The sequence below is a fragment of the Schistocerca americana genome, chromosome 3 (genome assembly GCF_021461395.2).
Source record: "Schistocerca americana isolate TAMUIC-IGC-003095 chromosome 3, iqSchAmer2.1, whole genome shotgun sequence".
NCBI lineage: Eukaryota > Metazoa > Arthropoda > Insecta > Orthoptera > Acrididae > Schistocerca > Schistocerca americana.
The window spans coordinates 257700580-257727790 of record NC_060121.1 but is presented as its reverse complement, the minus strand read 5'-3'; the positions used below and the strand labels follow the sequence as shown (position 1 = coordinate 257727790).

At 43.2% G+C, this 27211-nt stretch overlaps 2 protein-coding genes across 2 annotated transcripts in view; one reads left to right on the top strand and one right to left on the bottom strand.

Moving 5' to 3' along the window:
- LOC124606208 (protein THEM6-like) overlaps positions 1-5124 on the bottom strand; it is a 115711-nt gene extending 110587 nt beyond the window's left edge. Inside the window, exon 1 of the mRNA XM_047138180.1 lies at positions 4905-5124. Within this exon, the coding sequence (XP_046994136.1) occupies positions 4905-5064 (160 nt within the window). The 5' untranslated portion in view covers positions 5065-5124. The remainder of the gene's footprint in view (positions 1-4904) is intronic.
- On the top strand, positions 5063-11653 carry LOC124606005 (vicilin-like seed storage protein At2g18540; the record flags this gene model as incomplete). Its single annotated transcript, XM_047137968.1, has 2 exons — positions 5063-5119; positions 10880-11653. Coding segments are annotated over exons 1-2 (831 nt in total), but the record flags the coding sequence as incomplete, so codon positions are not given.
- Between the last annotated feature and the right edge of the window lie 15558 nt (positions 11654-27211).

Sequence of the window (27211 nt, the reverse complement as noted above, 5' to 3'; positions counted from 1 at the left end):
GATGCGGTGGAACCTGTCCAGATGGGACTGATGCTCGAGCACCGTGATAGTATGAACATGTCCGACGGATGGAGGAACAACCATAACGGCAGTGGGCAGCGTTTGCTCAACTCTTCTCTGGCAGGGAGGAACAGCCCAGAGAGGACGCGGGCAAAGTGCAGAGGAACTAAAGCCAAAACCATGGGAAGGAGGTGTGTCAGAAAAGAAAGGGCAAGATAGAAATTTGTGGCCCTGCGAACAGACAGCTGCTGATAAATGGAACCGCCTGCTAAAGTGAGTAAGTAAAAATAATGCTTTCTGACAGTACCCACCGACAAGAGGTGTGACAAATATTGCATCATCTAACGCAGTCATCCACGTCTTAGCAGGCATTTCTGTAGAGTATCTGAATAAAAAGAAATGATTGTATGACGTTTTTGGCTGGGAGACATCTGACGTTCTGGCCCTTGGCGCAACTCTTTCTATTTGACTCCATATCGACGTCTCGTCAGTGAAGATATAAAATAATGACATTTTAATGACAAAGTATATCAAGTGCATTAACACTGTATTAGCTGCACTCAGTATCGATCTCAAACAAATAAAAAGAATCATACAGGCAATCTTAAGGAGAACAATAATCTCGACAGCTTTAACAATGAAGTTGACCTCAGATCAAATGTTTAAACAGCACCAAAGGATAATCAGCACATTTAATCGAAAAGAGCTTTTGACTTCCATATGATATCCACAACTGAATGAATGTTAAAGACAAAGAAATAAGACCTTATGAAGTTCTATAGAAAGGTCTTGGAAATAGACTTGGCCCGTACAGCCAAGTCTCATTTAAGGGGGCGTTCAAAAAGAAACGAGCCGGAGGCATAATTACAGAAACTAGAACCTGTATGTTAGAAGTATTGACCTTGGCTGTTTCGACACTTCTCCCACTGTGACAAGGTGGTGAATGGCTGTCTCATAAAATTCCAGGGGCTGCGTTGTTAACCAGTTCCGCATGTACAGCTGGACGTTGTCATGCGAGGTGAATCGTTTGCCTCTCAGAGCCTTTTTTAAGGGGACCAAAAACGGCATAATCAGAGGGAGAGAGGTCCGGACTCCAATTTGAATTTCTGCAGGAGTGCTGCGGCTGTGTTTGCCATATGAGGCTATGCATTGTCGTGAGCAGAATGGCCCCCATGGGTGAGATTGCCTGGTCATTTGGATTTGATTGCTTGGCGAAGGGTGGTCAAGGCTTGCGAGTAACGCTGGGCATTCATTCACTGTCGTCCAGTGCTGCAGGAAGTGAATCAGAAGGGGGCCATCTTGGTCAAAGAAGACTGTCAGCATAGGGGCAAACGATTCACCTCAGACAATGACGTCCAGCTGTAGATGCGGAACTGGTTAACATCGCAGTCCCGGGAATTTTACGAGACAGCCATTCACGGCCTTGTGTCACAGTGGGACAAGTGTCTCAACAGCCAGGGTCGATACTTCTAAGATACAGGTACTGGTTTCTGTGATTATTCCTCCGGCTCGTTTCTTTATGAACACCCCTTATAGTTAATATTACTGACGACAACGCTGAGTAGAATTACAAAACTCAAACCAACATTTCGACTGTCTTTGCAGCTGTCCTTTTCAGATGGTCGTCATAACGCTCAAAAAGGTTTCATTGAAACTGTCATTAGCCCTGGATGGATCGAGTTGTAACACATGAACCAGATTCAAGGGTGTGACCATTTGGTGGCGAGCTATTGCTCCCAGTGTTGCCAGACAAGACGCGACGCAAGAGCTACCGGCTCTGGCAATGCTTCACATCAGAACGAACCAGCTGACGAAACAGTTCTACATGCCATGCTACCTAGATGGAGAAGAAATCAGAATGCTCGTATCACAATGACACTACTTGTGGCGTGTTAGCACTTACGTGACTATTTTACGACTTCCGTTTCGTTCCGCAGTGACAAATTGCTCCCCAGCAGGGATCTAGCAGGTTATTAGAGAAATTTCCTTGCGCTCCGCAGGAAAGCAAAAAACAGCGGAGCTTGTGTGCAGCATCAAGGCAAGAGGCGTGTAGAAACGTTTTGAGATCTGGAAGGATTGAGTGTAGATGCATGTGGATTGTAATGTCTCATAATATTAAAGCGATCATCTCTAACTGATCGTACTTAGTAAGAACGCAAAATTGCAGTATTAGCATCATTCACTGGGTGTTAACTCTTACATGACATTTTCGGCGTTGGGGCATGAAGATCTCTGTAATTAGCTACTCGTTCACTGCAGCTGGGTTGGCCGCAAAATCTGAAACTTGTTGTAAGAACAATTTCAAAATCTAAAGATACTCACGGACCAATTCAACACAAATCGTTACCTAAGTGACGTCAACTGTTTTCTATTGCGTCGAAGCAGAACGCAACAGATGTGGGAGACTGCTAAGCTATGTCGGGCCTGGCTCTCTAGCGGTTAAGTGTATGACTGGGAACCGAGGGATCGCGGGATCGCATCCCGGTCGGGCCTTGGTTTTCTCAGTTTGCGCTTTAACCTAGCCGTCACCTCCCAACGGTGTGAGAAGTCTTTAAATCGGCACGTGGTTCGGATTTTACGTTAAACTATAGATTCCTTTTTCCCATTTATATAAATGGGATTGGTTAGGGATACACAAGATGCCGATGTGGCGTCCAATAGAAAGACTTGCACCAGGCCAGTGAGCCACACGAAATAATAATAATAATGCTGATGATGATAATTATGTAAATGTTAATAATAATAATAATTATTATTATTATTATAATAATAAGCGAACGAATGAAAGAGTACTGCAAGGACAGAAAGAACAAGCAGTCATAAATGCTTCGCGTGGTCTGACAAAGGCCTGTAACGTGTGTAATAATAATAATAAAATAATAATAAAATAATAAAATAATATTAATAATAAAATAATAATAAAATAATATTAATAAAATATTAATAATAATAAAATATTAATAATAATAAAATAATAATAATATAAAATTATTAAGAAGAGCTTAGTTCGACGCAGAGGTACCAGCCGCAACAGCAAGGAACCATCTTCCTTTGTCACTTTGGACAGATGGTAAACGAAGAGCACTGTGTGTGGAAATTTACTGGAGGAAAATTAGGGTGCTCACAGGTTGCAGACGCGTGCTCGCCACAGTTAACTTCTAGGAACTGATACACTTACTGCTTGTATCCCAGAATGCGAATCCAAATCTTTCATGTAGCGTGCAATCTAATTCCAATACAAACACGAATAGAAAGAAGAAAACCAACGGGAGCTTACGTTACAAAGGATGTCTCATGCACCTCTCTGTCCATATTTGAAATCTATCATACTGCATTAATTCTGCAGTTTTACTGACAGCCCGCAAAATAATTCGGGTCCAACACCACCCCCCTCCCCTCGGTTTTAGAAGGTATTTACATTTTTTATTAACCCCGTGTGAAGTTTCTAGTCTCGCATCGGACGCCTCCCTAGGTTGCACATAGGAGAATGTTCTCTCTAGGTATGGGGGATAACGGGGAAATTAAAATTAGCAGCTGCTACCTTGTAGTTGCTTATTATCTTATCAACGGCTAAAGGAAGACAACCTTTAGTAAAAATGACCAGGTCCTCCAGGCTGGGAGGCGATGTGATGGACCAGCTCCTCCTCCTCCGTCGGGGGAAAAAAGTGAGCCAAGATAATAAAGCCGGGTTAACGCCAAATCTCCAAATATTTCATTACTGGTGAACCAAGATATTGTGTGTATCCTATAACGCTTAGTACACTGACTTCACGTTCCTAATACAATCACGTATGTGTATGGCATCAGCGTTTATCGTTTCGACATTCTTGGACGCAATTATCTCTTGTTACGTAGCCTCTTATTATATCTGGAATACTTTCTCGCTCATTATCGCCAGAAATTGTCATAACTGATGACATATATATGGCTCACCGGCCATTTTACCTTCTTTTGCTTCTTCTGCTTCTTCTTCTTCTTCTTCTTCTTCTTCTTCTTCTTCTTCTTCTTCGCGGAGACACAAACAGTGCCCAATACGGGAATCGGCAAAAAGCCGTGAATAACGAGTATAATGGGCAGGGGCACTATGAATATAGTGCGGGACATTAAGTTGGGAATGTGGGTCTCACAGGAGGTGTGTCAGAAGTTCCTGCAGTCGCACTATCCTCTGTGTCCTCGGTGGCTCAGAAGTATAGAGCGTCTGCCATTTAAGCTGGAGATCCCGGGTTCGAGGCCCGGTCAGGTCACACATTTTCAACTGTCCCCGTTGACGTATATCAACGCCTGTATGCGGCTAGGTGTATTCATTTTGTTATAATGACCTTTGGTTGTCATCAGGTGCACCCTTACAGTACTGTGATACGTCGACGGTATTCTAACAACCAGTTCTGTTGCCCTTCATGGCAGACGTCTTTCAGCAAGATAGTTCCAGCTCTTACACGGTGAGAGCTTCTACTGCTCATGTTTGAGCTTTTCAAACGCTGCCTTGGCCAGCAAGTTTGCCGAATCTCTCCCCAGTTGAGAACTTTTGTAAATTTACAGGTAGGGCCCTACAAACAGCTCGGTATTTCAATGATCTAACGCACTATTTGCATAATTTTGCACAGTATCCCTCAGGAGGACATCCAGAAACTACCAATTAATATCAAGCCGAATAACTGCTTGCATAAGGGCCAGAGGTGAACGAACGCGCTGTTGACTTTCTGGAATTATGTTAGTCTGTACATGTACATCAGATCTGCAGATTTCAGCCCTTTACGGATAATTCCTTTTGGTGCGTCGCTTCTTTTGTCTTAGAGTGTATTCGAAAACTGTTTGCTTCATTTACTGTGTACTTCCACCCTAAGTGCTTACGCTATTGTGATGTACCTTCTAAATATCCATTTGCGTCTTTAAGACATGCTCACCATAGGTGTAGGTTTCGTCGAGGATGGCGACCTTTGACTTGAAGAACCTGGCGATGAGGACGCTGATGGCCATGCGCATGAAGTAGTGGAACTCGAGCGTGAGGTAGAGCGTGAGCACGAGCAGCGCCACGCCCCCCAGCACGTAGCACAGCACCAGCATGGCGGAGTCCTCGGCTGCCGGCTGCCAGCTACCAGGCCATCACGTCAGCACTCAGGTGCGCTCCTGCGGGCACACACAGTCAGCATTCTGAGTGTCTATCCGGTCTAAACAGTCCCACACTCTTACATAGGCTTTTGAACAATCACCTCATTGTTGAAAGAACCATATTTAGGTATTAAAGATTATTTCACTACGTACAAAATTAAACAGATAACGCGTCAGCCTCAGTTGCAAATAGAAACCAATCTTTACCTAGGTTTCAGCCAAAATAATTTGGCCTTCTTCAGAAGCTGTTGACACTAAACTGTTACATGCCAAAGTTTGGGCATGCTAACCAAACTGGAAACCAGCAGCAATGGGAACGAAACTCAAAAAATTGGAGAAACTAAAAGCAGATGGAAAGGTTAAAAAACCACTATAGAAAGGGGTTGGTTGTCCCAAAAAGAGCTTCAAATGACTGACGTCATCTCACTGGCACTAATAAACTCGAGAACGCGATCGGCTGAGCGAGTGTCATCTGTTAAAATGGACGATATTTCAGGCGACAGCTGTAGACGGGCGCGTAACGGAGTAAAATAGGGGCACTCAAGTAAAAGGTGTCTTACCGTCCACAGCTGAGAGCAGTGGGGACAGAGTGGGGGAGGATCGCCGCTTAAAAGATGTCGATGGCTAAAAAGACAGTGCCGTATCCGGAGTCTAGTTAAAATTACCTCCTCCCGACGACGCGTTCGGGAGGAAGAGGTCCAAGCACAGGGAAGATCTTTCACGTCCCGCAATTTATTATGGGGTAGTGTCGACCAATGTGCATGCCATAAAAGAACAACACGACGACATAAAACACTCCGTAGATCGGCGAAGGGAATCGTGCGAATAGCTGGCCGAAGAAGAGAGACTGCAGCCTTGGCCGCTATATCGGCCGCCTCATTTCCATAGATACCAACGTGTCCTGGGATCCAGAGGAACGTCACCAAGACGCCCCAAAGTGGAGCAAGTGGAGGCAGTCTGAATCCGATGGACCAGGGGGTGGACAGGGTAGAGAGCTTTGAGACTGAGGAGAGAGCTGAGAGAATCTGAACAGATAACATACTGTATCCGCTGATGGCGACGGATGTATTGGACAGCCTGGAGAACAGCGTAAAGCTCCGCAGTATAAACCGAACACTGGTCGGGAAGCCGAAATCGATTTGGGGTGTCGCCAACAATATACGCACTCCCTACACCAAACGATGTTTTTGAGCCGCCAGTGTAAATAAATGTGGCTTCCTTCATTTGTGCACAGAGCAGAAAATACCCGATGATAAACAAGTGAAGGGGTACCATCCTTGGGAAACAAAGGTCACGGAGCAGGCAGGTCCGGGGACGAAGCCAAGATGGTGCTGTGCCCCAAGCTGTCAAGAAAATTTTAGGAAAACGGAAGGAAAGAGAATGGAGTAGTTGACGGAAGCGGACTCCCGGTGGTAGTAGGGAGGAAGGACGGCCTGCATACACTAAATCCAAGGAGGCGTCGAAAAAAATGTCATGGGCCGGATTAGCAGGCATGGAAGACAAACGGCTAGCATAACGACTTAGGACAGCTCGCCGATTGGACAGCGGAGGTTCAGCAGACACTAAACGTAATCCACGGTGGTGGGTAGAGTCGAGACGCTGAAGAATAGACGGCCGAGCAGGAGTAAACTATGCTTCCATAGTCCAATTCCGAGCGCACTAAGGCGCGATAGAGGCGGAGAAGGACGACTCGGTCCGTTCCCCAGGAGGTACCATTCAGGACACGGAGGGTGTTGAGCGATCGCAGACAGCGAGCCGAAAGATAGGAAACGTAGAAGGACCAACACAGTTTTCTGTCAAACATAAGACCCAAGAATTTAGCGACGTCCGAAAACGGAAGGTTGACAGGTCCTAGATGTAAGGAAGGTGGAAGAAACTCCGTACGACGCCAAAAATTAATACAAACGGTCTTACTGGGAGAAAAGCGGAAGCCTGTTTCGATGCTGCAAGAGTGGAGGCGGTCGAGACAGCCTTGAAGACGTCTTTCAATAAGGCTGGTCCGTTGAGAGCTGTAGTAGATCGCAAAATCGTCCACAAAGAGGGAGCCCGAGACATCAGGAAGGAGACAATCCATAATTGGATTAATGGCGATGGCAAACAGTACAACACTTAGCACGCAGCCCTGGGGTACCCTGTTTTCTTGGGAGAAAGTACGGGAGAGAGTAGTGTTTACCCGCATTCGCCAAGAAAAAGGGGGCAACCGACCGCGAAAGCCCCAAGAGAACAGTGTACGGAGGATGCCTGTCCTCCAACAGGTATCGTATGATCTCTCCAGATCAAAAAATATTGCTACTGTTTGGCGTTTCCGGAGAAAATTGTTCATGATATAAGTGGAGAGAGCAACAAGATGGTCAACTGCAGAACGATGCTTTCGGAAAGCGCATTGGGCAGTCGTTAAAAGACTGCGGGACTCCAGCCACCAGGCTAAACGGCAATTCACCATACGCTCCAAAACCTTACATACACTACTCTTGAGAGAAATGGGGCGATAGCTAGAGGGGAGATGTTTGTCCTTGCCAGGTTTCAGAACAGGAACGACGATAACTTCCCGCCACCGTTTGGGAAAAGTACTGTCGGTCCAAATTCGATTATAAAGGCGAAGGAGGTAACGCAGACTATGGGTTGATAAATGCAGCAACATTTGGACGTGGATACCAACCGGTCCTGGGGCGGAGGAGCGAGAAGAAGAGAGTGCATGTTGGAGTTCCCGCGTGGAGAAAACAATATTGTAGCTTTCGCGATTTTGAGAGCAGAAAGCAAGAGGTCGCACTTCCGCTGCACGTTTCTTCGGGAGAAACGCTGGCGGGTAATTTGAAGAGCTCGAAATCTCAGCAAAGTGTTGACCCAATGAGTTAGAAATTGCGACGGGGTCCACTAATGTATCATGCGCGACAGTGAGCCCAGAGACCGGGGAGAAACTAGGCGCGCCTGATAACCGTCGAATCGGACTCCAAACTTCCGAGGAGGGAGTGAAGGTGTTAAATGAGCTAATAAAGAATTTCCAGCTTGCCTTCTTGCTATCGCGGATGACACGACGGCATCGCGCACGGAACTACTTATAGCGGATACATTTGGCCAATGTAGGATGGTGTCTGAAAACGCGAATAGCACGTCGCCGCTCACGTATTGCGTCACGGCACGCCTTGTTCCACCAAGGAACTGGGGGGCGCCTGGGCAATTCGGAGGTGCGAGGTATTGAACGTTCCGCAGAATAACGTTTGTAATATGAGTGACCTCATCGTCGATGCTAGGAACGTGACTGTCATCGAATGTCGCTGGAGACGAAAAAAGTGTCCAATTGGCTTGGGCAAACTTCCAGCGTCTCGGGCGCATATATGGCAGTTGAGGCTGCAATCGAAGGACACATGGAAAGTGGTCACTCGAGTGTGCATCAGCAAGGGCGAACCATTCGAAGCGCCGAGCTAGCGGAACAGTACCGACCGAAAGGTCCAAATGAGAGAAATTTGTCGTGGAGGCAGACAAAAATGTAGGGACCCCAGTGTTGAGGCAAACTAGATCCGCTTGGTGGAAGACGTCTAGCGATAGTGAGCCACGCGGACAAGGATGTGGAGATCCCCAAAGCGGGTGGCGGGCATTGAAGTCTCCAACCAACAAATAGGAGGGTGGAAGCTGACCAAGAAGATGAAGGAGATCAGCTCGTGCCATTTATGTGGACGATGGAATGTATACAGTACGAAGAGAGAAGGTGTATCCAGAAAGGGAAAGACGGACAGCGACTGCTTGGAAGGAAGTGTTTATGGGGATTGGGTGATAATGGAGAGTATTATGGAGAAGAATCATGAGTCCTCCATGTGCTGGAGTACCTTCGACAGAGGGGAGATCAAATCGGACTGACTGAAAATGGGGGAAGACAAAGCGGTCGTGGGGACGCAGCTTTGTTTCCTGAAGACAGAAGGTGACTGGCGAGTAGGATCGTAAGAGAATCGACAATTCATCCCGATTGGCTCGAATTCCGCGGATATTCCAATGGATAATGGACATAGGGTGGACAGAAAATGGAAGAATGTGACCAAACTTGCGACCGACAGCATGGAACGGCATTCAGTCGAAGGCAGAAGATCCTGATCCATAGGTTGTTCAGGAGCAGCTCCTGCCACCAGCCATCGGCCGGTTGATCGGCCGCCAGCAGTGCACTTCGGCGACACAGAAGACGGCCGAGGGCGGTTACCGCCAGGTGGTGCTGTAGATGAGACACGCCGTGGCGGAGAAGGAGAGGAACTGGGTTTCTTATTAGCCTTCTTGGAAACGATGTTTAGATGAAGGAAGAACAGATGGTTGTGAAGTTGGGGTACATAAAAAATCTTCACGAGTATGCTCTTTTTTGGAAGTCCGGGTGTCTAACTTTTGGGATCGAGATTTATCAGAACCCGATGAAGGGTGAGCCATAGATGAAGCAGGCTAAAGTGGGGAGGTTGAACGGGCGATCTTTGCGCTGGCCGATCTGACGACCGTGACACTAAAGGTGAGATCACAAGTCTGCGTGGCCGCCTCCTTTGTTGGCCGAGGAGAGGCAAGGACAGTGCTGTATTTTCCTGTCTGAGGCACAGTGGGCTTTCGGCTGGCGAATAATTTTCGAGCAGCAAAGGTCGACAACTTTTCCTTCACTCTGATTTCCTGAATGAGCTTTTCGTCTTTAAAAATGGGGCAATCTCGAGAGGAAGCAGCGTGGTCACCCATACAGTTGATGCAACGAGGGGATGGAGGTGGACAAGCACCCTCATGGGTATCCTTGCCACACGTAACACATTTGGCCAGATTGGAACAGGACTGGCTGGTGTGATTGAACCGCTGACACCGATAGCAACGCGTAGGGTTTGGGACGTAAGGGCGAACGGAAATTATCTGATAGCCCGCTTTGATTTTCGATGGGAGTTGAACTTTGTCAACTGTCAAGAAGACAGTACGGGTTGGAATGATGTTCGTGTCAACCCGTTTCATGACTATGAACAGCCATTACGCCCTGGTCAGACAGGTAGTGTTGAATTTCCTCGTCGGACAATCCGTCGAGGGAGCGAGTGCACTTCCACCTGGACAGGGAAGGTGTGGAGCAGTGAAGTACGCAGCAATTTTTGTGCCTGGAGGGCACAGACTGTTTCTAACAACAAGGTGCCATTCCGTAATCGGGAACAAGACTTTACAGGACCTGCAATTGCGTCGACACCATTCTGAATAATGAAAGGTTTGACCGTGGAGAAGTCGTGATCTTCGTCAGACTGAGAAACAAGGAACTGTGGCAACGATGGAAGAACTGTCTGTGGCTGAGACTCAGTGAACTTACGCTTGTGAGCAGACATAGTGGAAGATGAGGAAACCATTGCGGAAGAATCCCCCATGATTACCGGCGTCTCCGATGGCGCGCTCCTCCCTTGTGGGGGCCCTCTGAGGGCACTCTCGCCTTAGGTGATTGTTCACACCTCAGGTCACACCTCAGGTCACACCTCCCGAGAAACGGACGGAGGGACTAATCGGCACTTTCGGAAGGTATCAGCTCGGGTAATCACCCCTCCCTGGGCCTGGCCGTTACCAGGGGGTACGTACATGTCCTACCTGTCTACCCGGGGCGGGGAATTACGCGTTACCCCGTCACTGGCTATGCATGAAAATGCATGGGTCGGCCTTCAGACATGCACAGGGAGGAAGCAAGGAAAGGGAAAGCAAGGAAAGGGAAAGCAAGGAAAGGGAAAGCAAGGAAAGGGAAAGCAAGGAAAGGGAAAGCAAGGAAAGGGAAAGCAAGGAAAGGGAAAGCAAGGAAAGGGAAAGCAAGGAAAGGGAAAGCAAGGAAAGGGAAAGCAAGGAAAGGGAAAGCAAGGAAAGGGAAAGCAAGGAAAGGGAAAGCAAGGAAAGGGAAAGCAAGGAAAGGGAAAGCAAGGAAAGGGAAAGCAAGGAAAGGGAAAGCAAGGAAAGGGAAAGCAAGGAAAGGGAAAGCAAGGAAAGGGAAAGCAAGGAAAGGGAAAGCAAGGAAAGGGAAAGCAAGGAAAGGGAAAGCAAGGAAAGGGAAAGCAAGGAAAGGGAAAGCAAGGAAAGGGAAAGCAAGGAAAGGGAAAGCAAGGAAAGGGAAAGCAAGGAAAGGGAAAGCAAGGAAAGGGAAAGCAAGGAAAGGGAAAGCAAGGAAAGGGAAAGCAAGGAAAGGGAAAGCAAGGAAAGGGAAAGCAAGGAAAGGGAAAGCAAGGAAAGGGAAAGCAAGGAAAGGGAAAGCAAGGAAAGGGAAAGCAAGGAAAGGGAAAGCAAGGAAAGGGAAAGCAAGGAAAGGGAAAGCAAGGAAAGGGAAAGCAAGGAAAGGGAAAGGAAGGAAAGGGAAAGGAAGGAAAGGGAAAGGAAGGAAAGGGAAAGGAAGGAAAGGGAAAGGAAGGAAAGGGAAAGGAAGGAAAGGGAAAGGAAGGAAAGGGAAAGGAAGGAAAGGGAAAGGAAGGAAAGGGAAAGGAAGGAAAGGGAAAGGAAGGAAAGGGAAAGGAAGGAAAGGGAAAGGAAGGAAAGGGAAAGGAAGGAAAGGGAAAGGAAGGAAAGGGAAAGGAAGGAAAGGGAAAGGAAGGAAAGGGAAAGGAAGGAAAGGGAAAGGAAGGAAAGGGAAAGGAAGGAAAGGGAAAGGAAGGAAAGGGAAAGGAAGGAAAGGGAAAGGAAGGAAAGGGAAAGGAAGGAAAGGGAAAGGAAAGAAGAGAGGTCTCAAACGCCGCAGCGAAGAAAAGAATAAAGAGAAGAGGTAAGGAAAAGAGAAGGACAAAGGAAGGCTGAAGCCATCCAAGCAGAGAAGGCGAAGAATGTGTTACATTTACGAGGGTCCGTCTCCGGACATAGGCACAAACCATACTCCCAGAGGGGGAGAAAGGGAAGGAAAGAGCCAGAGGTGAGGGGAGGGGGGGGGGCGAAGATGGATAGGGAAGGAAGCGGAAAAGGAAGGAGGGCCACATTAAGTCGGGGTCCCATGCTCGCTACGCACGTATCCACAAAAGAGTTGTGGATCCCCTGGGGGGAAAGTTTGGCCATGTCAAGTATAAACCATAGCACCGTAGCACCCAGTCATAATTTTACATTACTTAGCTGAAGCCGGCCGGTGTGGCCGAGCGATTCTGGGTTGGTTGGTTGGTTGTTTGTTTGAGGTTAAAGGGACCAAACAGCAAGGTCATCAGTCCCTTGTTGCAAATAGACTCCATTCTGCGAACGGGACATCTCAGAAAAGTCAGAACAATAAAACGGAAAAAGGGGAAACGTAAAAGGGCAGTCACGTTGTCATTAGTAAAAACAAATGAGGGAAGTTGGCAAGAGAACGAACCCAACACTATGCTGAAGCAGCGTAGGCAAGACCACCTGTGACTTAAAAGGTACAACTGCTATAATGCAGAAAGTACGTATGGGAATAGAAAAACTAACCAAGCCTTAAAAAGAAGGGGTAAAAACAGAGTAAAAGGGGAAGAAAAGAGGATTCCGGTCAGGGAGGTGAATCGGGAATCTCTGAACACTGCCTACAGTGGGAGACACCCAAACACTCACCGCCCTGCCCCAACACCAGAGGGAGATTAAAAACTTTAAAACTGAGAATAAAAACCACTCTCCCGGAGGAAACCTAGAACCAGAGAGACCATCCGGGAATCGTCAGCCAACATCAAAGGTAAAGTGTGGGGGAGTCTGTACTTAGCACGCAGAGCCAAAAGAAGGGGGCATTCAACCAAAATGTGGGCCACTGACTGGAAGGCTCCACAACCACATAGCGGGGGTGGCTCATCACGCAAAAGGAAACCATGGGTCAGCCTGCGATTCTGGGTGCTTCAGTCTGGCACCGCGTGACCACTACGGTCGCAGGTTCGAATCCTGCCCCGGGCATGTATGTGTGTGATGTCATTAGGTTAGTTAGGTCTAAGTAGTTCTAAGTTCTAGGGACCTGATGACCTCAGAAGTAAAGTCCCATAGTGCTCAGAGCCATTTGAACCATTTTTTTCAGTAGTATCAGCAGTAATGCTGTCTTTTACACAGAAAGTATCTTGATTTTCCATAAAATTTCGAGCGAAGTCCGGATGGCTATAATTTGTTGCCACGATATTTCTGGACAGAATCCTCTGGCCGTCTTTGGGCGAGCATTCACCGCTGGGAATGTTTTAAATCTCACACTCTTTGATTTGTTGTGATCTGGGTTGCATAATACCGCAAATTTTTTAATTACTTTCAAAATTAGTGATTTTAGTCACATATATCTTATACATATGGATAATAGCAGTTTCCAATTTTTTCCAAACTGGTTTCAGGCACTTTGGCTAACACACGAAAACTGAACACCACTGCGTTAATAATTAGAGCAAAATACGATAATTTCAGACGTTGCTACTAATTGCCTGAGTTCTGTAGGTTTTGTGAGTTTATGTTTCATAATTATTTACATTTCACAGCGTCCACAAGGTAGAGATTATTGGTACTGACAACTCTTGTTAATGGGAATCAGAGCGATTACATGCTCTAAGTTGTGATCTCAGTCAGTACAATATACATTGGTTTCTTACTTATCACATGGCTGAATGGACTGACTGAAAGAAAGAATGTTTAAACATCACACATAGCTCATACCATCGGCGTTTGCACTGTATAAATCCGATGAAATTTAATTGCTCGAACGCCTCGTCGGATGCCACGGGTCCGTTACACCAAAATCCTCAAAATACCCCCGAACAACATCCAGAATTGTTTCAGTGGAGCTCGGATTCATGCTATACATGGTCACTTTCTGATCTGTACAGAAAAATCAAATGACGTACACGTCACGTAAGCAGCCTGTCTCATTGGATGTCTTTTCTCACACATGGACGGGTTTGTCTGTTTAAGCTTATACCAGATATTTGGTGCAACTGACACATTTAGCAGATTCAAGGACACCACTCCCTCTCACCTAATGATCCGCGACACGAATTGGGGTTCATATAGTACGGTACCCTCTATCAATGTTGCCGCATGTAATATCCAAGACACTATGTTCTAGCCACAGAACGTTAAAATTAACTAAGTGTACAAACCTCAACAAATGTTATCGATAATACGTACAAAAGGACTGTATCGTGTAAAAATGACGAATTATTTCATTATTTATGTAATAATGAAATTACTGTATGAATTAAAACTTATCAGAGAACTACATTCATGGACAACGACAATTATAATCTTTTTGTTATCTGTGATAATTGCGGTTCAGTGGTTCTATCTGTGCTAACCCATGAACAGTTCGGACGTGAGACGTGTGAGGTCTGTAAAGAGAAAACCTGTAACTATATTGTTAATTATTTGAAAAATAGAGTCGCTATTGTCTAGACGTGGATTTGTATTTATCTCAATTGTAATCCAGTCTAATTAATGTTTTTGAGTGTTAATTTTCGGCTACGCAATTAGGAGCGCAGCCATTAGCGCTAGTAACTTACAGCGGAGTTTACTAGTAGCTGGTATAAAATAATGTCGGTATTTATCACTGAAAATGATTTTAAATGCTAAAGAATAGAGATAAAAGGCTTAAAGAGTTTTATCTGAATATATTACCTTGGTAACAAATCGAGAATAACAATAGACAAATTGACTATCGTCTGTCTGCCGCCATCTTAGCAAAAATATCTCGGCGGCAGTTTTGAATCGAGAATTGTAACAAACCTAACTGTTGTTAGATGTAAATGAATGGAAGTAAATGTGCACTGGTGGTCCTGAATCTACTTTAAAAGGCAGAATTCAACTCAGATAGAATCCTTAAATACAGTGCTCATAGCACGTTACGTAATATCAATTTCTTATTTGCTGACGTATGAAGCCTAATTATTTCGGACGATTTACATGAAATATTTTAATAGGAGATACGTCAGTGTTGCGCGCGGGTAGTATTTTGTGACTAAACGTTCCTTTTGCTAGAGAAAAATGACATGCAATTTACTGCTACTCACACGACTTTACAAACCACATTTCTACACAACAAGTGCAGATTTCCTTAGCAGAGTGACAAATATTAGCCGGATAATCATTTTTGACATCAAACTGATTAAAATTTTTTTTTTATCTACCTGAAATATCATTTATAAGCAATTCAAGCCACCAAATACTATAAACCGGTTCCGCCACACGCATTACCATCCGTGAATGGAATAGGAAACTGGAGGCGTATATTTTACGGAAGCAGCTAGTGACATCGACCTCATAAAGCTTAGCGTTCCGTATCGATGCTCTCCAAAAAGTCTGAGATATTTACCGAAATCTCAACGTTCACATTAATCTCTAGAAGCACGAATCGCTACAACAGAGAGCTAACATCGGACTGAATAACATTCGAAATGTACTGTGCACTTGTAAACCATTTAGTGCATATAGAGTGTTGGGTTACTTTGCGAAAGTAGCTGAAATAACTTTAGAGCGTTAAGAAGAATCCAGACAAACGTTTTGGTTTTCAAGGTTTGCCACGAGAATGCCTTATTCAGAATCAAAAATTGTAAACAATTTTTTGTGACTAAATGATATTCTGACATCTGCTATAAATACTTGCCCATCTGTGTATTTTGACTTTTAAAGTATTCACGGAAGGAAATTTATTCGAATACTTACGCCGATTGTTGAGATATTTTTTCGTAAGTATTGTGTGTAAATCTGTTTTTGAAACCGCCGAATAAGAAACCGCCGAATAAGAAACCGCCGAATAAGAAACCGCCGAATAAGAAACCGCCGAATAAGAAACCGCCGAATAAGAAACCGCCGAATAAGAAACCGCCGAATAAGAAACCGCCGAATAAGAAACCGCCGAATAAGAAACCGCCGAATAAGAAACCGCCGAATAAGAAACCGCCGAATAAGAAACCGCCGAATAAGAAACCGCCGAATAAGAAACCGCCGAATAAGAAACCGCCGAATAAGAAACCGCCGAATAAGAAACCGCCGAATAAGAAACCGCCGAATAAGAAACCGCCGAATAAGAAACCGCCGAATAAGAAACCGCCGAATAAGAAACCGCCGAATAAGAAACCGCCGAATAAGAAACCGCCGAATAAGAAACCGCCGAATAAGAAACCGCCGAATAAGAAACCGCCGAATAAGAAACCGCCGAATAAGAAACCGCCGAATAAGAAACCGCCGAATAAGAAACCGCCGAATAAGAAACCAACGAATAAGAAACCAACGAATAAGAAACCAACGAATAAGAAACCAACGAATAAGAAACCAACGAATAAGAAACCAACGAATAAGAAACCAACGAATAAGAAACCAACGAATAAGAAACCAACGAATAAGAAACGTTCGAAATCAAGTACGACAAGCGGAGTTTAAGGTTTCTATCACATGAAATTGTAAAAGCAAAGGAAAAACTTGAGAATCTAATGACATTTAGTGGTATGTATAGATACCGAAAAGCAATGTACCCCGCTGCGTTTTTATGCCTGCATTTGAAGATTTGTCAGGCACTACTGCGGCAATTATGACATTTCGGCAATGCACTCACCGATTCGCGAGGAGATTCTATGTTCATAATTTACCACTGCTACGCTTGAGAAGTCTCACGGCCGTAGACACTTCGTGCTACCGTTACGAAGCCGGGCGGGTCGCTACTAACCACCCATCACCGATACGCTGTAACTGAACCTACAAGATGTCCAGGAAACTACACACATCAAAAAAAGTTTTGCATCACCTCGGTTGTGAGAGTTCCGTAACCTGTACAGAAAATTTGGCTAGAGATCATCACAAACATCATTTCCGTCCTTTTTATTGCTCATGAAAACCACCCATTGCATGTTGTACCATCATACAGCGAGACCTTCAGAGGTGGTGGTCCAGCCTGCTGCACACAACGGCAACTAATACCCAGCAGCACATTCTCTTGGATTGATGTTTGCATGTATTCATCGTGGCATACTAATCAAGTTCATCAAGACACTGTTGGTCCAGATTGTCCCACTCCTCAACGGCGATTCGGCATAGATCCCTCAGAGTGGTGCGTGGGTCACGTCGTCCGTAAACAACCCATTTCAATCTATCTCAGGCATGTTCGATAGGTTTCGTGTCTGGAGAACATGCTGGCCACTCTAGTCGAGCGATGTCGTTATCCTGAAGGAAGTCATTAACAAGATGTGCACGATGGAGGGCGCGAATTGTCGTCCATGAAGACTGATGGCCCCCCAGTATGCTGCTGATATGGTTGCACTATCGGTCGGAAGATGGCATTCACCTATCGTACAGTCGTTACGGCGCCTTCCATGACCACCAGCGGCGTACGTCGGCCCCACATAATGTCAGCCCAGAACAGCAGGGAACCTCCACCTTGCTGCACTCGCTGGACAGTGTGCCTAAGGCGTTCAGCCTGACCGGATCGCCTTCCAACACGTCTCCGACGATTTTCTGGTTGAAGGCATATGCGACACTCATCGGCGAAGAGGACGTGATGCCTATCCTGAGCGGTCCGTTCGGCATGTTGTTGGGCCCATCTGTACCGCGTTGCATGGCGTCATGGTTGCAAAGGTGCACCTCGCTATGGACGTCGGGAGTGAAGTTGCGCATCATAAAGCCTATTAAGCACAATTTGAGTTGTAACACGACGTCCTGTGGATGCACGAAACTCATTCAACATGGTGGCGTTGCTGTCAGTGTTGCTGTCTCAACACCAACTTTTGTTTTCAAATAACAGCCACGGTCCCGAACTATGTCGTCATGACAAAAACGTATTAAGAACTGTTGGGTTTAGTCAGATGTTTGACTAATGAAAGCATGACGCCCATTAACTTACACACTGGGTCTTTGTCCGTATTTGGTGGGGTATCAGACTGCCCAGCATAAGATCGAGTATGAAGAAAAAAAAAAAAATTTGCTTGAAAGTAATCAAGGTAATTAAGAAAAAAATTGTGGCTGTAGGAAAAAATATTTCACCAACAGCTGCTGCTACGTATGCAAAAATGAAGTGTCTAAGTTCATCTCTTCAAACCATGGTCATTTTTTCCTTAGTTACATTAGTGTGATATTTAACTGTCTAATTGCCTTCCTTCGAACCAAGTACTAAACTCTTTTCATTCTGAGAATAGCTTTCTGAACAAAAAAATTAAAATAAAAGTATGAAAGTTTCAAGGTTTCTCAAATGCTTTGTCTAAAAATAAGAAATAAAATAGATCAGAGCAATATTTGATGCACCTTTGAATGATCCTCGAAATCAGCTACAGCTGATGAGGTGCAGATTGAGAATTCGCACTTCCTGATATTTGATTAGCCACTGAAAATTTAGCCACTGAAAATTTAGCCACTGAAAATTTAGCCACTGAAAATTTAGCCACTGAAAATTTAGCCACTGAAAATTTAGCCACTGAAAATTTAGCCACTGAAAATTTAGCCACTGAAAATTTAGCCACTGAAAATTTAGCCACTGAAAATTTAGCCACTGAAAATTTAGCCACTGAAAATTTAGCCACTGAAAATTTAGCCACTGAAAATTTAGCCACTGAAAATTTAGCCACTGAAAATTTAGCCACTGAAAATTTAGCCACTGAAAATTTAGCCACTGAAAATTTAGCCACTGAAAATTTAGCCACTGAAAATTTAGCCACTGAAAATTTAGCCACTGAAAATTTAGCCACTGAAAATTTAGCCACTGAAAATTTAGCCACTGAAAATTTAGCCACTGAAAATTTAGCCACTGAAAATTTAGCCACTGAAAATTTAGCCACTGAAAATTTAGCCACTGAAAATTTAGCCACTGAAAATTTAGCCACTGAAAATTTAGCCACTGAAAATTTAGCCACTGAAAATTTAGCCACTGAAAATTTAGCCACTGAAAATTTAGCCACTGAAAATTTAGCCACTGAAAATTTAGCCACTGAAAATTTAGCCACTGAAAATTTAGCCACTGAAAATTTAGCCACTGAAAATTTAGCCACTGAAAATTTAGCCACTGAAAATTTAGCCACTGAAAATTTAGCCACTGAAAATTTAGCCACTGAAAATTTAGCCACTGAAAATTTAGCCACTGAAAATTTAGCCACTGAAAATTTAGCCACTGAAAATTTAGCCACTGAAAATTTAGCCACTGAAAATTTAGCCACTGAAAATTTGAGGCTAAAAAATTGTTGGGACTTTTTACACCTTCAGGCACAGGTAATAGAAATTTGCCAAGGCCACACAGCAACAGTATGCACGGTCTGCATAACCGGTTAGACAAATATTCTCTAGAACTCTTTACAATTCTAAGATTATAAGATAAATATTGAACTTAAAATTCTCAATCGGCACCTCACCTGCTGTACGTGGTTACGAGCATCATTCAAAAGGCGAGTCTAATATTTTTCTATTTTATTTCTTAGTACTACAAAAATCATTTCACAAAACATTTAAACCTTTTTGTTTAGAAACATTTAATTACTTCTTACGTGCAAGAGTATATTTTGTATTTAGGACTAGACGTCAGGTTATGGCGACAAAATCATTTACACACAATTCCACAATCGGTAGTAACAATGTTTGTCTATTCAGGAAATTTTATTCTGGAAAAAAGCCGCCAGTTTTCGTAGAGAACGACCGCTCTCGGGAAATGAAACTGTGCACATCTGAGAGGACATTCATACGGACACGTGACTATTAATGTAACCACCAGTCGCTTCTAGGAACCCACCTGCTGAATTCGCGTGCCGCATGCTAGTCGCGCTTTCATTTCCCCCGAGATGTCAAGCATATGGAACTTCCTGACAGGAGGGGTACGGTGGTCTGACAGCAAAAGTCCATTAAAACTCAGAGAGAGAGAGAGAGAGAGAGAGAGAGAGAGAGAGAGCGTACAGCGGACTTCAAAGTGGCGACACAGCGGCAGGCAGACAATCTTGTCATACTGTAACAATGAATACACTATAGTGAAATAATGTAAAACGCACATTAATTTAACACAACTCGTAATATTTTGTTAGAACCGTTTTGGAAACATTGTTATTGTAAATAACACAAAGGGGTCACCATCCAAAGCAGAAACTTAACTAGTTTTATACGTCGGTAATGATAAACACTTACGCGCTGTGTGATGTGCTGTATTGGAGAAAAGAAGTTTATGTGCAGCAGATTGTGTTACTGTTCAGGTAAGAGCTGGAGGAACAGACCAAACATGTATTCCTTCATTTAGTATTTGGTTCTTAAGACTCTGGGCGAGGAATTTGGAATTACCACAGTATATGGCTACTTTAGTTTTAAAATTCTCAGACAGTTCGCAGGAAGTGTCGAGGATCTTATTACTTCTTGCGATAATCTTATCACAAAATGGCGATGACAAAATTTTGAAACTAGAGATGATAACCAAGACTTACCTGTGAGTAAATTTTAACTGTTTTTGCTATGTGGTCTATTTATCTATTTGACTTCGCCATTAATGATTTACTATGCGGCACATAACTATCGTTTGTTTTGGTCTGTCTGCCCCACTGTTCGCTATTTTCTCAGGACTCATATACACGTATAAAGTTGAAATTTGTCATATACCAAGGTCCCTTGGCGGTGTAAAAATTTGAACCTTCTAACTCAATGCAACAAAAAATGGCCATATATGTATCTATTTTGATACTCGCGAACTCGCTTATTAAAACCTATAGGGCACTTTTCATTGACCTAGAATCATGAAATCTGGCAAGAAGCGAGGTTTCACCATACAAGTATAGGAAAAAATCAAAAATTTTTGACTTGTTATCGTACCAAACGAAAAAATATTTCTATTGTCATTTGTTGTCCGACGTCAAACTTTAAATTTAAACAATCGGTAGTTCTGCATTCAGGCTGACAGGGTCGCAATGGCAGAAGATAAACATCCTTCAAGGTAGGACTTTATTGCTCATATGACGTACTTCGGCATTTACCCATTATCAGATATCTAGGAACGATTACTGCACGTAGATATGGCGTTTAAAGTTTTATGTGAAAGAAACATCCGCGCTCTGATTGGAGAGTTACTGATTATTTCAACTGTCGCCTCCCTCCAGGATGACTGCCCCTTTTTTGCTATTGAAATTAAAACATTCTTAAAAGTCTTGAAATTCTCAGGACAGTTATATTGCGAGTATCAATATCGAGAACAACCAAAAATCGTCGGGATTCTCGATTCCCAGAATTTATGAACCGTGTTAAACTTGTCTGGAACCACCAGTACGTGAGTAGTCCCTGCACCTGGCAAATTTTTTTTCTGCATCGGTCCGAAGATATTTTCCTTAAGTTTTTCTGCGAGATCCAATATTTCTTGCAAATTCCGAGTCTTTCTTGGCTTTAGTTATTTTGTTTCTAGCACAGCATGTGCTCCTTCAGTGATAGCTTACACTTTCTTAAGATATCTTGTCCATATCCTTTCTAAATTTCTCAGTTTTATCTTCATTCTGCAGTCTACATACCACTTTGTCTGTTGCTTTTGAAGTTTATTACTACACTTGGCTGTAACTATTATGAGATCACTACCAATCACTAAGCCAGGGTTTAAATGACTGCATTTTATTTCGTTTCTGTATCCTTATTTGATTAAAATATAATCTATTTTTTACCTAGCACTATGTCCTAGGCCAGCCTTTTACTTTACCGTCGGTAGTCTGTCGTTACATATTTTCCATTTTCCTCACAGAACAATTTCTACACCACTTTATACGGGTTTTTCTTTTCGTGAAGTGAACTGGAAAATACTGTTTGGGGAACATAATACAATTGGAACAGACTGGCAAGACAAAATATTAATTCTCAATTAATAACAAAAATCCGAGTACAGAATTACATTATCAGTTGCACTAAGAAAGGGGCTAGGATAGTAAGAGGTGTCAAACACGGTTGTCCCCATTCACTCAAGAATAACAGAAACTGCAGAGCAATGAATGATAAGTCGCGTCAAAGAAATCTAAATTAATGGTAAACGAATACATTGTATTCATTTCACTGGTGGAATAGTAGCCTTAGACTCTGGCAAGGATATGAACTGCAAGTTAAATATTTTGTCTGATGCCTTGAATAATCACAAACTGGAAATAAACGCCAAAAATATTAAAACGATTGTCATAAATAAACTGAACAGGCATAGAAGGGAAAACATTATGATAGGAAATGAAATGCTAAAGCGAGAAAACTATTTTTGCTACTTAAGACAATAAGAGGTGACAACGTAAGCATGATATACGCTAAAAGAGTAATTGCAGCGTCTGAAGTAGCACTAAGAGGTAAGAGCAATTTATTAACAACCAAACACCCTAATATAGAAACAAGGAAGAAACTCATCTAAATATTTTTGAAACATTTAGAGCTGTGAGTTAAGGGTGGACACGGGGCAAAGAAAAAAATTGCATTAGAGATATGGATATGGAGAACAGCTGCAAAAACATCCTGGGCTGAAAAACTAATGAAGTACTAAAATAGGTTAAAGACAAAAGGACATTGACAGGATACAGAGAACAGCAACTAAATTAACTGGACCTTTAATTCGGCGTTACAACTTCATAAGATATATCTTGAAAGGAAAAATCATTAGGAAAAAAACAAGAGAATTTTCATATTACAAAATGTTGTTGGTGCAACGAACTGCGGCAATACAACCAAATGGTACAGTTGGTGAGGGACAGAAGGATGGATCAATCAACAAACAGTTTGCTTTAGTATCTGATGATGAATGGATGGACGGATATCAATTCGAATCTCAGGGCATTTCTAAGATCCAACCTATTATAAGGCTATAAATGCAATCAACTGGTTTCGGAAAGCACCACTCGACAGAGCGAAGCATCTAAGAAAGATTTTGAAATGAGAGGTTCTCTATACCTGTACGCTTATCAAGGCTCTAGGAGTGCAGGATTTGATCACATAAATGGCAGTCTATGTCAATGTCTCGGCAACACACTTAACGAGTGCGTATTTACCTACTGATAGACCCTAATTAGCTAGCTTTCTACCTCTCGGTATAAGTTTTCTGTGTAAATTACGGGCTGTATATGCTAGGGTTATAGTTGCAAACTTGGTTATAACTTGACAAGTGCTGCAGGATATTAATTTACAAGGGAACATTTCCGAGTGTGAATAAACGACCTTTATGAAACTTGTCGAGTGTGTAGAGGGGCTTGTCATATTAGGTTTAGAAAGAATATTTTAAAAACGTTGACATATAGAAACTGTTTTTCATATAAAAGTTTCTAAGTAATTAACGTTCTTTGAAACAGTATAGGCTAATCAACTTATAATTTGAAATTTTGCAATATACCCCACCACGATTAATTAATTTTGAAGAACAAACTTTTGTAACACAAATGGAAGAAGTTTTCAAGCCAAATAACTCCGTATGTAATAAAAGTGGTTTTTGAAATATTTTTGGAAAATAAGCTGCGCAGAATGTGCTGTGATTATATTCAACGTACCTAACTAAATGTCTAAACATTCATTACTATACTAATTATTAATTTTACTTATATTTGTTTGATGTTTTAAGTTAGTTTACGTTTTACATTAATTTCCGATACAAAATCATTGTAATCATAATCTGCAAAGAAATGCTTAAGAACATCCCCTTTTTTACACAATGCAGGTAAAATGAACGAAATGTCTTCACTTAATATACACGGTGGAAAACAATGTAAAACGAAGTTCAGCAGGATTTCAAACTGCCACGGGCAAGCCTCTAAATACCCTGATTCGTATCAGGCATATTTCAGTTCATTGGCAAGCCTTTAAGTGAATTGACTATAGTTCTGACTGCAGCTTGGTTATATTATTTCTCAAGTGGAGATTCACATCCGTCATTCAACAGAACTAGATCTGAAAATCTCAAAGTTGTTCCAACATAGAAAGCAATCTACGTACTATGGCTATACGCCTGTGCCGTCGAGCCTTTGGTATCACCAGATGAACAAGTTTCTTGTCCTCTGGTAAGACGCTTGAATGTTTCAACATTTTTTTCTTAATGGTGGAGTATTTTGCAAAATTTCAAATTATTAGGGAAGTTGATTAGCCTATACTGCTTTTATATATCATCGTTTAGAAGAAATTCCCTCTAAACCTAATATGCCAAATCACCTTTCAGGGTGTGCTTTGCCTCTTAAAAGTGGAATTGGGCACAAACAAAAAAACTACGTACTGCACTATGTTGCCCCCTCTACACACTCGTCAAGTTTCATCAAGATCGTTTCTTTACACGCCGGAATGTTTAGTTGTTAGTGATCTCTGATGCGGGTAATGGGTACATCTGTCACACACTGGCGAGAGGTTCACTTATCTCTGGGTACAAAGACTTTATACTGAAGTGTCTATAGACGTGACTTTGCAGGATTATGAACAGATAAATGATCTTACGAATGAAAATGTGGTTTATTGGGCCCTCCAGAGTACGATTACATCTGACCAAATGGAAGTTCACACCTGGCTGGCCAGCTTCTATTAGGCGTTGGTGGACAAGGTTTATACACTAGCCAGGCAGTCAGTAGTTCTGGCAACAGTTGGCAGCACAATATCACGCAGACGGTAGTGCGGCCGCCAAAAACAGGTAGGAGCACCAGTTATGCACCAAAATACAAGCGCAAGATACATAACGGCTATCGTAAAAGTGGTGAAAGTGCAGAGACGGAGTGCTCTAAGTTTAGGAGCGCGTGCTCGCTCACTGGAGGGGGCCAGGAACCTGCGCCACTGCTCCGCTGGCAGTCTCGGTGGGTGGTCACGTGACCAGTATCCCATGCCTTGATTCACTGCTTGATTTTGTTCACCTGGAGGAACAAAGTAAACCTTTTGTCTTTGTCCATGCAGCACTCGGCATTTCTACCCGAAGTAGAGTACATGTTCTTTGTTAATGTGACACATGACAACTTCTGCATGACAACTTCTGCATGACAACTTCTGCATGACAACTTCTGCATGACAACTTCTGCATGACAACTTCTGCATGACAACTTCTGCATGACAACTTCTGCATGACAACTTCTGCATGACAACTTCTGCATGACAACTTCTGCATGACAACTTCTGCATGACAACTTCTGCATGACAACTTCTGCATGACAACTTCTGCATGACAACTTCTGCATGACAACTTCTGCATGACAACTTCTGCATGACAACTTCTGCATGACAACTTCTGCATGACAACTTCTGCATGACAACTTCTGCATGACAACTTCTGCATGACAACTTCTGCATGACAACTTCTGCATGACAACTTCTGCATGACAACTTCTGCATGACAACTTCTGCATGACAACTTCTGCATGACAACTTCTGCATGACAACTTCTGCATGACAACTTCTGCATGACAACTTCTGCATGACAACTTCTGCATGACAACTTCTGCATGACAACTTCTGCATGACAACTTCTGCATGACAACTTCTGCATGACAACTTCTGCATGACAACTTCTGCATGACAACTTCTGCATGACAACTTCTGCATGACAACTTCTGCATGACAACTTCTGCATGACAACTTCTGCATGACAACTTCTGCATGACAACTTCTGCATGACAACATTAAATTATTGTTCAACGTCCATGTCTACAGAGCTTGCTCAGAAGCTAGATTAGCAACTCTCAGACCGGTAAACATTCTAGAACTATGATCTACTAATTGTATGTCACAAAATTATTTATATATATATATATAATGACTTTTGAACACTATTAAGGTAAATACATCGTTCGTTCTATATCAAAATCTTACATTTGCTAACTATGCCTGTCAGTAATTAGTGCCTTCAGTAGTTAGAATCTCTTATTTAGCTGGCAGTATTGGCACTCGCTGTATTGCAGTAGTTCGAGTAACGAAGATTTTTGTGAGGTAAGTGATTCATGAAAGGTACAGGTTATTGTTCAAATGGTTCAACTGGCTCTGAGCACTATGCGACTTAACTTCTGAGGTCATCAGTCGCCTAGAACTTAGAACTAATTAAACCTAACTAACCTGAGCACATCACATCCATGCCCGAGGCAGGATTCGAACCTGCGACCGCAGCGGTCGCTCGGCTCCAGACTGCAGCGCCTAGAACCGCACGGCCACTCCGGCCGGCACAGGTTATTGTTGGTCAGGGTTATTGTTTTGTAGGGATTACTGGAAGTCAGATTCCGTTGCGCTAAAAAAAATAGTGTGTCAGTTTAGTGATGATCAGAAAAAGTAAAGAGAGAACTGTCTGAGTACGTTCAGTTTTATTCAGCTGTTTGAAAATCAAATAACGTAAGAGTTTCTCCAGTACTGTCATTTATAATGTTTCAAGGGGACGTTTAACATTCACACGTTTGGTTTAACGAGCAATCCCTCCATATGCATAGGCGTCTGTCTGAATCAGATGCTGAACTACTGGGTAGGTCCGTATCTTACCCAGAGAGCTTGGATGACATCGAATACAACACGGAAACTATAACTATAAACAGTCCATGCAATATACACAATAGCTACGTTTAGTCAGTGTGTTTTTGCTTTTCATTACAGCAGTAAACTTTCTCCTCTGTAGTTTTGGCGTGACGAAAATCATGGGATACCTCCTAGTATTGTGTCGGACCTCCTTTTGCCCGGCGTAGTGCAATAACTCTACTTGCCATGCATTCAACAAGTCGTTAGAAATCCCTTGCAGAAATATTGAGTCATGCAGTCTCTATAGACGTCAATAATTGCGGAAGTGTTGACGGTGCAGGATTTTGTGCACGAAATGATCTCTGTTACGTCACACGAATTTTCGATGGTGTGTATGTCGGGCGATCTGCGTGGCCAAATCATTCGCTCGAACTGTCCAGAATTTTTTCCCCCCTCCACGAGTCGCAGACAATTGTAGCCCGATGACATGGCGCATTGACATCCAGAAAAATTCCATCGTTTGGGAACACTGAAACCATCAATAGATTCAAATGGTCTCAAAGTAGCCGAACATAACCCCTTCCTTGGACCAGAGGACAGCCCACGCCATTATGGAGCCATCATCAGCTTGCACAGTGCCGTACTGACAACTTGGCTCCATGACTTCGTGGGGTCTGCACCACATTCCATCGCTACCATCAGCTCTTACCAACTGATATCGTGACTCATCTGACCAGGCTACGGGTTCCTGTCGTCTAGGATCCAATAGATATGGTCACGAACCCGCGAGACGCGCTGATGGCGATGTCGTGCTATTAGCTAAGAAACTCGCGTCGGTCGT